Here is a 12,118-nt window from a genome sequence, read left to right as displayed (position 1 = left end):
CAGCCATTCAGAGGTGGACTTGCTGGTGAGTTTTGGATCATTGTCCTGCTGCAGAACTCAAGTTGGTTTTAGCTTGAGGTCACCAACAGATGGCCGGACATTCTCCTTCAGGATTTTTTGGTAGACAGCAGAATTTATGGTTCCATTTATCACAGCAAGTCTTCCAGGTCCTGAAGCAGCAAAACAGCCCCAGACCATCACACTACCACCACCATATTTCACTGTCGGTATGATGTTCATTTTCTGAAATGTGGCGTTACTTTTACAAGAGATGTAACGGGACACACACCTTCCAAAAAGTTAAACTTTTGTCTCGTCAGACAACAGAGGAGTTTCCCAAAGGTCTTGGGGATCATCAAGATGTTTTCTGGCAAAATTGAGACGGGCCTTAATGTTCTTTTTGTTCAGCAGTGGTTTTGGTCTTGGAACTCTGCCATGCAGGCCGTTTTTGCCCAGTGTCTTTCTTATGGTGGAGTCATGAACACTGACCTTACTTGAGGTAAGTGAGGCCTACAGTTCTTTGGATGTTGTTGTGGGGTCTCTTGGGGTCATTTTGGTTGACCGGCCACTCCTGGGAAGGTTCAACAAGGTTGTCGATAATGGCTCACACTGTGGTTTGCTGGAGTCCCAAAGCTTTAGAAATGGCTGTATAATTTTTCCAGACTGCTAGAGCTCAATTAATCAGTCAAGGTATGTTTTAACAGTGACAGCAATCACTTTTTCACACAGGGCCATGTAGGTTTGGATTTTTTTCTCCCTTAATAATAAAAAATTTCATTTAAAAACTGCATTTTGTGTTCAGTTGTGTTGTCAATGACTAATATTTAAATTTGTCTGATGATCTGAAACATTTAAGTGTGACAAACATGCAAAAAAATAAGAAATCAGGAATGGGACAAAAACATTTTCAAACCACTGTATATGTATTCATACGCATTTCAAATAGTTTTCTGCATGTAAAAGTATAATTGTAAAACTGTAAAAAAAAAAAAAAAAAAAAAGTGTTGTGCGTTAACATTTTTGGGTGTCCGGGACCAACCAAACCATTTTGAGAAAACAAAAGACAATCGAATGTCAAGCATGTAAATGGGCAAATGCGGAAAATAAGCAGTCATAAATAATTTAATTAAACAAAACACCAACAAACAAGCATCATTTCAAAGCTAACACTCAACCCTTCCAAAGGTACAAGTATTGTTCCTCTACTACTAAAAGTCACTGAACAAGCAGCTTCATTTACTCTTATACAGTCACAAAGATACGTACATTTTCACATTTTCAGCAAACATCAAAGTCTCCCCTTTCGTATTACCTACCAGGATCATCCATGTAGACCTTGTGCATGCAGGGGAACATGTTATTTATTTAGAATGTGTCTTTTTCTAACAAACTTCTCAAGCCCAGGGTTTAAGAGGTTAACCTCACATGACCATGAACGACACCAGACAATGAACTTTAACCTTCAAAAGCCGCTTAGTGTCTTCAAAACAAACATATATGGTTGAAACTTTTGTTAAATTCTCTTTACCTCAATGTTTCATGAAATGATTTTCCTTGTGTATGTGCATGGAGAAAGCTGGAGAGAAAGATGCTTTCCTAATATATAATAGAGCTGTTACCAATATTGCATGCGCTATGTAATATTATGGATTTGGAATAATCCCATTCAAAGGACTCAGTGCATCACAAATCCTTACATTGAAAACTTTCTCTTCTTGATCCCTGTTCCACTGGAATTCCCCCCACAGTGAGGTTGTGTGTGTGAATAGCCTGTGGAACTGGCTGTCGTCTCCATTAAAATTGGCAGTGAATGGTACAGTTTTAAGCTTTCACTGTGTTCTGCCTCTCTCAGAGAGCTCAAATCTATCGGCGTCTCCTCTGCTTTCTCTGTGGTTGCGATGCCGCCACCATCCAGACGGTGTGAGCAGCCAGGGAGGAAGAGGCAGTAATTACATTAACATTATCATACACAAGCAGCCCAAGCTTGCTTTACTGTCACCGGGGGAAACAGTGTCACTGAATTGCACATCATGCGTGTTTGTTTGTGTGTGCGCACGCGCGTGTGTGTGTGTGTGTGTGAGCGAGCGATACAGAATGACAGAAACAAAGCTGTTTTTCAAACCTTAGTATTCTACACACACATATGCATACACACACACAAAATACCCCACGGGTCTTAAACTGCCTGAAACAACTTTACCTGAATATACAAAACCCAATTAGATCCCAGCTGTGTATTTACAGTTTTTCCACTGAGTAGACGTGAGTGTGGATGTTGGCTCAGCAGGGCATCTGTGAACTTATGTTGGCTGATGGCGATCACACACAGCTACTGTACACAATAGTGAGCGCACCGAGAAGGGAACAGAGAGATGAGACGGGTTAACGCTCTTCTAATTCCGAGATATCTTGGTGGGTAAAAGCACTAAAAATGTCATAAAGCTGTCCTGTACCGTTTGGAGTAGAGGCATGGCTTTTGGTTCTTTTCAAAGCTAACAGGTGGAATTTTTCAGAATATGTCTAAGTGTTACTGACGCTGAAAAACAGGAGTTTGAATACACTGAAAAGAGAGATTTTTTTCAGGTTCTCTTTTTTTTTTCCAGAAACATGCCTTCAAAATAGGTTGCTCAGAGTTATGGACCGGAAAACACAATGGAGTCATAGCTTGGGTCCTTACCTTATCCCGTTTCAAATTTGACAATGATACTATGGCAAATTAGTATTTTATACAACTTTTTCTAAAGTCCACACAGGAACGCTTCTGGGAATGTTTTTTTTCGGCGGGATGAAAAAAAATCGCATCCACACAGTGTCGAATTTTTTAAATAGTCGGACAGGAGATGAGAACGGATCACTGGGAGAAAATTATGTAATACATCTAGTACACCTACCGGTGGCGCTGTAAACAGACACACTGAGAGAACCACGAGACACCAAAGCTATAGAAGAAGAAAAAACTCATGCACATAATGTCCATCGTCTTCCGCTTGGCTGGCCTGTCTAGACTTACGACGAAGTGGAATTACTTCTGCGAGTCATTTTGGAGTATGAGACAAAAAATATCAGGAGAGTGTCGACTGGGGTGAGTCATGCCAGTCGAAATATTCAGATATTATGTTGGCTTGTCGGCAATGCTTACTTCTGGTCACATGACGGCGGCGGGGTGGTGACATCTACACAGAAACGACACGATTACTATTATTATTTTATTTTTAGTAAGAGAAATTTCCTTATTAGCTAAAGTGCAGTAAAAATAGCTCCATTTTGTAGCCCACTTCCCCATCTCGACTGAACAATGCTGGCATTCTGCTTTGTTTAAGTTATTTCACCCGGAAGGCCAAGTGTTCCCAAACAGAAGAGGATGCCACTATTGCTAGCCATGGCTACCGCTAGCCAAAAGCGAGGCTGCACTGTATTTGTTTACCGGGTAGACGCGTAACGCAAAGCACACTTCTCGTCCCTCACTTAATGTGTGCCGTGTGGGAAATCGGTTATTTCCCAATTACCCAATTATGAATACATGTACCGTTCCACCCTTAGCGCGAAGGCTTGAATCTCTCAACATTTACACAGCAATAGATGTGGAAATGCCTACAGTGTCTCTGACAGGAACAATGACGGGTCAATGACACTATGTGAAGCGCTATAATTTGGACTGTGTAATGTATGCAACTTGTGCTTTGCTCCACTCACCAGCTCTGCTGTCACTCTTCACACACTCCTGATCCAAACATTAAGACGAGTGGAAACATTTCAGAACTTTGCATTTTGCACTGATGGCAAAAAGAAGAAATGGGAGTGAGACAAAAAAAATTCTATGAGCAATTTATTGCCAACAGGCAGAAAAGTGCAATAGGCTGTTCATCAGCTGATCAAAAGACCATAGCTAAAAAAACAAACAAAAACAAAACCCTGCTAAGATAGAAATCAAATGTTCAAAAAAGGAGTCAGTCATGAGAAGCTGTGCCATTCTTGTTAATAACTTCAGAAATGGGTTTGGGCATGCTTGATGCCAGTGTTTCCAGTGGGAATGTTGCTCCAGGTGGTAAAGATGGCTTCACGGAGGGCATCCACTGTCTGGAACTGATGGCCATTTTTGTAAACTTCCCTTGCCATCCATCCCCAAATGTTGTAAATTGGATTTAGATCAGGGGAACACGCAGGATGGTCCAAAAGAGTGAGCTTATTCATCTGGAAGAAGTCCTTTGTCAGGCGGGCATTGTGAGCTGCAGCTAAAAAAGCCAGTCATCACCACACAGATGAGGGCCTTCAGTCATGAGGGATGCCCCCTGTAACATCTCCACATAGCCAACTGCCGTTTGACGCCCATGCACAACCTGCAGCTCCATTGTTCCATTGAGGGAAAAAGCCCCCTCCACTGGAAATTTTGTGGCATTGAAGAAGACGACGCCTTTGAAGACGTTTTTTGTTCTTAAAACCATTCTCTTGCAGATGTTGTCTGATGATTATTGAACTGCACTCGGCACCACTAACAACCTTCATTTGGGCCGTGGATGATCCCATAGCTTGACGGACGACCAATGGGATCCTCCGGCTCAGGGCTGGTGACATTTGTTTGGGTCTACCGCTTGATTTTTGTGTTCCATAACCTTCAGGATCTTTGAAGACGTTTCAAATGACTGTCTTACTGCATCCAACCTCAGCAGCAATGATGCGCTGTGAGAGGCCTTGCTTATGCAGCTCAATAATCCAATCGCGTTCAAAAAGGGAACGCTGTTTTGCCTTTGCCATCAAGTGATCAGGACAGAAAATCCACATTTTTGCCAAGATTTTGGCTTTAAGGCTGTGCTCTTAAACTTAATCAGCTGATGAACAGCCTGTTTCACTTTAATGCTCGTTTTCAAACGTTTTTTGTCTCACTCCCATTTCTTCTTTTTGCATTTGAAGCTTTTTACATTTTGAAGCACTTAGAACCTACTTAAGATCCAGCAGTGCAAAATGTAAATTCTTGCAATTGTTCAATTGGTCTTCAAATTTTGATCAGGAGTGTATGTTGCCATACCTTCCCAGCATGCTCTCCTCCTAATGGCTTTGGAGCTCAGAGGAAATTCAGCAGAAAACAACTGTTGGTACAGTTAACAAACAAGGGAATGGACCTCCTTAGTCATGGGTGTAAATCAGTCATGCATGCTTTTACACGCTTCATTCTGTAGTATTTCTTCTTAATGGGCATATTTTCTGTGTGTCACCTACTTTCTTACTTCATGCATTATCCCAGATTTATGTAGATTCATCAAGAGCAAAGAGTTGGGTTTTTCTAACTTTCTAAGTTCTAGGTTTCGTGTTGTGTGAAGTTTGGTTTCAGAGAGACTTCAGAAAGACAGTCCTAGAGTCAACAAGAAAGGCTTCACTGACTCCCTGCAGGCTTCACAGTGTACCACCCACCACTACAAAAGCATGCGAGCTGAACTCGCCATATCAATTATCTTAAAACCCGGCTGGCTTCAAAGGTGAGCAGGACACAGAAAATTGCATTCAAATCTAGCAATAATCTACCTTGTAACTGTGGTGAGGAGAACATTCTCTCCGCACAGCTTCCCCTGAGAAACCATCTTTAAGCTACCAAAACTGAAAAAGAAAGAAAGAAAAAAGGAAGAAAGAAAAACAAACCATTTAGTCAAGGGTTGCTTGCTGACATTGCACATATCACAGTTTGTACATTTAAATTAAATCAAGTTAAATTGCTGACTTGGAGCGAATGTTTAATACACAAACGGTGTGTTCATTATTGTCATTTTTGGCCCTGTTGAAATGAAGTCCGTCCGTTTGCTCAGCTAGTATGGTTTTTGGTCAAGTGTGAATGCAATCCACCAAACCCTGGATCGAACCAAAGTAGTGGATCGAGACCATCTGACAGATGCGACTCTGTCACGATATGATGTCAATACATGCAAATAAAACCAGGCAATTGTTAGCAAAACCCAAGAGAGAGCTGATTGAAAATCAGCAAAAAATAACAGCGCCCAGGAGTGTAAATAAAGTAGTTAAACATACCCTGTTTTTGACATCTTTATCAAATTTATATAGAACTTATATCCTCTTACATCTCAGCTGGTAAAAATTCCACCACAGAAGCGGGAAGACGTTTGGTCGCTCAATGTACATGAGACATATGCGGTCTAATCAAGGTGCAACTTCATGCATATGCTTTTCTAGGCGTTACTTGCTTCACTGACAAATATATAAATGCAAATGCTAACCTTACTGCGCTAAAGTGAGTATCTTTTCTTTAAATTTTTGAGTACCGGACTAAACTAAGGCTATGTTTACACTGCGGGTAGGATGCCCTATTTGTTTTTTTGTTTTTTTGCTGTTAAAATTCGATTTGGTCGTTCACATTACCAAAAAAATGTGACTTGAAAATGTGAATGCGATTCGTCCGGGAAGTGACGTGCATGCGCAAAACATGACATCACACACATAGCAGATGGTAAAGTGTTTGCTCTTCTTGACACGTTTGTGGCAGTTTTTGTGCAACAGGAGTCAACGTTTTCAAAACTCAATGATTCCATGTGGGAGATTAGGAAGGAAGAGGGCAAGGCTTTTGGCTACGGCAGTTCGTGGAGAACTTGCTGCGATGTCTGTTCCGAGGACAGACATCGCATCAACTCGGTAAGCACGGCAAAACACGGCTTTCAATGACTTATAGGTCGGGTGGATAGATTCGTTATTAATCTCCAATATATGTGACCTGACCGTTCGGACTGCAGTAGATGGGATACATATTATCTACATACAAACAGGGCCTGAGTCGCATTTGAAAAAATCAAAATTGTACTGTTCACGCTGACATTAAAATAATAAGATACAGGTCCCATATGAGCAAACAAATCTGAATTGACCTGCTAGGTCAACGTAGCCTAAGTCTACATAACATTGAACATAACTGTGATCGTACATATCTACCTTTCTAAATATCAGACTGACCAAACAGTGTCCTTTGAGGAGACAGAGCTGGAAACTACAGGTGTGCTTTGAATGTGCCAAAAGCAAAACCGCATTCTTGTAAATAATAGCTACCCCTTTGGACATGGGCATTTGTTTCGGACATGCATAACAAGTTGCATTAAGGAACGTCACACTGGCAAATTAGCTTTTTCTTCAAATTGAGTTCCGAGTTCCAAAGTATTATCTGAGCACAGTCATGTGCAGTGGAACCCCCCACTGAAATACACAAGGAATACGCAAATTTTGTGAGACTTTGGTGAAGTGTCTAAAGCATGATTTTCACAAGAATGTGTTGTTCTTCTTGGTTTGTTTGTTGTTTTTAAAAATTTGTGACGTCACCGCGGTATGGTGGTCAGTGATGGAGAATAAGATCAAGTCTACAGAACTGGGAATGGATATTAATGTGGTGTAGAAAAGAAATATCGGTTGTTCTCAGTTCTCAATATCAGTTCTCCTGTCTGTGCCACTACTTCTTTGCTAGCGCTTTTGCTCATTACTAGCTCCCATGCCAAGTATTTATTCCTAGTCTTGAGTACTTTTAGTATTTTTTGGCATCTGTTACAAGTAGGTTTTTATTTGTTACTTTTTCCCTGTTTCTCTTCCTGGACTGCCTTGTTGTTCCATTTTCTAATTGTTGTTTAGTAGTCCCTTTTTTGGACACCTTTCCTTATTATTATTGTTAGTTCTTTACTTTTTCTGTATCTGTGCCTTTTGTCCTTCAGTTTTTTTTAACTTACATGACTTTCGGGTCACGGTCCAAAAAACCTTAACATTCACCTTCACACTGTTACATTCAGTAATTCAGTTTTCACTTCCGTGGTTGCTTTGCCTACGTCCCGAATGATCAAAAGGTGAATCCTTTTATAGTTTTATTTATTTTTATTCTATCGTGGTTAACATATATTTATACAAGTACTTTTATATTTAAAACCAGTGGTGGGCGGTGCATTTGGCACCTGGGGTTTCAGTGGATACTTAACCGACTTTAATCCACCTCTTAATACCACCACTATCACGTTGCCATTACACAAACCATCAATTATACAAAAGTGCAATATTACAAGGCTTGGCATTACAGAGAAAGAGGCATTTTGTGTATTGGGGATTAATACCATTATTACTAAAGCACAAAACCCAGTTAACCCTTTATCTTTGCATACATTGTTGCCGTTCCGCCTGAGTTACATTTCTGTAAGTTACTTGAAGCTGTGGCTGCCTTTGACTAAGAATGTTCATAGTTGAATCTGATTTGTTACATTTTGCCCACTAATCGACAAATGTTGTGCTTTGTTTTAAAAAAAAAATCACAGATGATGGGGATCCCCCCCAAATAAACACAGCTCACTTGCCAATTTTTGCAAGAAAAAGGCAAAGGCATATCACACCCATATCAAGTGCACATAAAATGGGTTTGAAAAACAACAATTTGCCAAAACTCTCATTTAGCAGTCTCATTTATTGGATTAAAATCCAATACATTTGGCCTTACCTGTTTTAAATGATACGCCATGTTGGTTGTTTTCACGTGATATGTAAGAAGCTACTGACAAAGTTGCAATTTACTTTCTGGGGATCATCTTTAACCTTTTTCAAAACACTTCCACACTTTGAATGCCTTTTTAGTAGCCATTAGGAGCCAATAAGTCCATCTACTCGGGCTCGCCTCAGCTGCTTGGGATTGTGCCACTGAAGTGGGTGATTTTATGCATCCTCTTCTGTTTAAACGCAAGCAATTTTGTATTCTTTATTAACACAAATTAGACTGATTTTGTATCACAATAGGTAAAACGAGTCATACGAGACATACTATGGAAAAATGCATGCTCAGCAGCAGCCGTGGGCGCTCCCGTGTGGTTAGAATGGAACAATCTTGATCACATCATTTTCATACAAATCGATGCCGGGGTTGATGTGTGAATCAGATTTCTCCAAATCTCATTTTTAAAATGAGATATTGGTTTTTCTGTCAATAATGATATCGGCGCACGAGTGATGCCGTTCTCCACAAAGCAACAGCTTGCTAGCGCAGTACTTTATGTGTGTGGTCTGGAATTATTTCCAACTTTCACCAATTTGCAATTTGCAATGAAAGCGTTGTTTATGCGAAGGGGAGGTAAGGCATCTTCCTTTAATACTTCTAATCTAATATGTTTTGTTTGTGTGTGATGTGCGAAGCCCAGTTTATAATTTCACTGATTGTATTTGTCCATAGTTTCATACTCTACTTTGTTCTGATGTTTGAGCCACAGATAAATGCGCAGCTTTCCAAATTGTATCGTTGCCAGCATTATTTCATCCTTATTTGTGAATTTATTACGTCTAACCTGTCTTACTTGTTGATAGTAGGACATATTGACCATTGGTCGTGGTTTTAAATGAGTTTTCTTGAGACAAAATGTAAATAAAATAAATATGGTATTTTTTTAGGGCTGTGCGTTTTAGCGCTTTAACCGAGTATCCATTTCGGATAATGCATTTTTACCGAATACGAGCATGAAACGAGCACAGCTCGTCATTATCCGGACTCGTGCTGAAGGAAAATCCTCATTGGATAACTACTTATGTATTCACTCTTCATGCTCGACCGCCCCTTCCCAGACAGACTTGCTGCAGGCTGCAGCCGGAGAGGAACGGTGCCTCACTCTTCCACACACAAACCGTGGCTTGACTCCAGCTCATGTTGCTCAAATTAGTACCCAGTTTTCCTCAGCTTGCCTCTATTTCGGTTTGTATGGTATTTAAAGGTAACACGGCTCGTGTTGCATCGGTCACTGCCTGTATTTTTATTTTTCTTTCGTCTGCTTGCTTCTAATTTGGCTGGTGATATAAAGTCAGTTGGAAAACTTTGCTCGTATTACTGAACGCAGTGCTTTAGAGAAGACTACAGTGAACAAGGTTGACAGATTATTTCCCTGTTTGCCATCACTGGATGTTTGCATGAATCACCAGCTTCACACACATCATTAAGTAGAGAAGTGCTGCTAGCTATATGCATATAAATTAATATCGGTAATATCGGTGCTGGACAATATCGGTATATCGCTTTTTCTTTGTTTTTCCGTTCGTCTAGATCGCACATACACGCTTAATAACAATGTTGTTGTGATGTTTGGACTTCGGAGTGTTCTTGAAATCACCTTGCGGGAGTGTGGTGGCCATGCGAAAGTCTCGTTCCAAAGATTGAAGAAGATATGTCGGAGTTGGAGATGCAGATACGTTGATGTGTCAAGACGCTACACTTCCCTCCATTTGCCGTCATTACAGAGACGTGTAGTTTGATAGTTATGCAAAAATGTTAATGTAATTTATTAAATGAGTTACCGGCATTAACACGACAGCCCCAAGATAAAACATCACAAGTGTCTTCAAATGTCTTCCACTCGTTATGTGGTACGCCTTTACATCATGATTTGGGGATTATGCATCTAAAGTTCAACAAAAAATGCAGGCTTTGCATATTACATGTGTCGGGTAATCCTAAAAAGATAACTGCTCCATCAAAACAGACACATGTTGTCAAGCAATACCTCAATGGTTACTCCCAATAATACTTCTTGGATGATGGTTCATGTTGATTTTGAAGTAGGCTTACGATGGAAACTCACCGTTACCGTGTTGGCTGTGAGGGTGGGGGCATTGCTGTCATTCCCAGGCTGTTCGCTCTGCGTGTGTGTCGGCGTGTACAGAGTCAGGGCGTGTTCCGCCACCGTGTTTGGTCCTGTGAAATCAGCTGGTGTGTGAGTGTGGGCTGTGGCGTATTCAGCAGGTATCCCATTCTGGGGTGGATGAGGGTACTGGGCCGGTGGAAAGGGTTGAGCCATTGCTTCAGGGGGAGCTGGGGCCTCTTGGTTACCCTGCAGAGAAATCAAGAAAAAAAGGTACTCAAATTAGAATAACTAGAAGTTCTGTATGTACTCGATGTGTCGATTTCGATGTATGGCTATGAATGCAGGAAGGGCATGTTAAAAATATTTTTGCGATTTGACAGTGAAAAAAACAAACAAACCTTATATAAATTTTGTACAGTCGAACCCGAACTTCCAAATGCCTTAAAGGTTGAAGTATTACCAAAATTGTCAATATTAAGATTAGAGGGGTGACACGACTCTGCAACATTGTGTGGACATCAGGGCAGGTGTCTCTGGAGTGGCAGACAGAAAGGTGTGTTCCAACTATCGTGGGATCACATTCCTCAGCCTTCTTGGTAATGTGTATTCAGGGGTTCTGAAGAGTAGGATCTGCCAGACAGTTGAATCTCATATTCAGGAGGAGCAGTGTGGTTTTCCTCCTGGCCGTGGAACTGTGGACCAAATGTCCACTGTCGGCAGGGTCCTTGAGGGTCCTTGAGTTTGCCCAACCAGTCTACATGTGTTTTGTGGACTTGGAGAAGGCATGCGACCGTGTTCCTCTAGGAATCCCATGGGAAGTACTCCGGGAGTATCGGGTACCTAATTCAGGGTGTTCGCTCCCTGTATGACCGATGTCAGAGCTTGGTCCGCATTGCTGACAATAAGTTGGACTCGTTTACAATGAGGGTTGGAGGATGGAGCATGAGCTTGACAGGCGATAGGTATGAATGTGAGTGTGGATGGTTGTTTGTCTATATGTGCCCTGCCATTGGCTGGCGACCAGTCCAGGGTGTACCCCGCCTGTTGCCCGAAGTCAGCTGGGATAGGCTCCAGCATACCCCCGTGACCCTAATGTGGATAAGCGGCATAGAAAAAAGATGGATGGATAGATTTCTGTAAAACACTACATTGCCCACAATCAGTGAGAATTGTTTACCTTTTTTCTGTCATGGCGTCCTACACTGGCTACTTGCTTTGCAAAGCAGTGGAATAAGATGGTGGTATGTGCTGCCATTAAATTTCAGAAGAGACGAGGAAGGGGACTATGCCACGCTGGTGAAGGACGTGAGCAGTATTGATGCTTAAAAGCATTTTCAATACTTTCGAATGTCATCAGAAAAATTTCAACTGATAACAATCTAGTTCAACGCCCAACCCCGCTAATTCTGCATTATGGGAGTCATTGGTCACCGTGGACATTGGCACAGAGGACGGATGCAGATCGGTGTCACCTTAAAAATGGGTCCATGTGACAAAACATGCCGAGCAGTGTTTTGTGTGACACCAGTGCACGGAGCAGA

General features: G+C 41.4%; 1 protein-coding gene across 6 annotated transcripts in view; it reads right to left on the bottom strand.

Annotated features, from left to right (window-relative positions):
* The window catches only part of rbfox3a (RNA binding fox-1 homolog 3a), a 592,196-nt gene that overhangs the window by 89,367 nt on the left and 490,711 nt on the right, over positions 1-12,118 (bottom strand). For all 6 annotated transcript variants that reach the window (XM_054768103.1, XM_054768106.1, XM_054768108.1 and 3 more), the window contains one exon: positions 10,575-10,823. In XM_054768103.1, the coding sequence (XP_054624078.1) occupies positions 10,575-10,823 (249 nt within the window). The remainder of the gene's footprint in view (positions 1-10,574; positions 10,824-12,118) is intronic.

The sequence above is a fragment of the Dunckerocampus dactyliophorus genome, chromosome 2 (genome assembly GCF_027744805.1).
Source record: "Dunckerocampus dactyliophorus isolate RoL2022-P2 chromosome 2, RoL_Ddac_1.1, whole genome shotgun sequence".
Taxonomy (NCBI): Eukaryota; Metazoa; Chordata; class Actinopteri; order Syngnathiformes; family Syngnathidae; genus Dunckerocampus; species Dunckerocampus dactyliophorus.
Note: the sequence above shows the minus strand (reverse complement) of the source record. Positions and strands in the feature narration are given on the sequence as shown.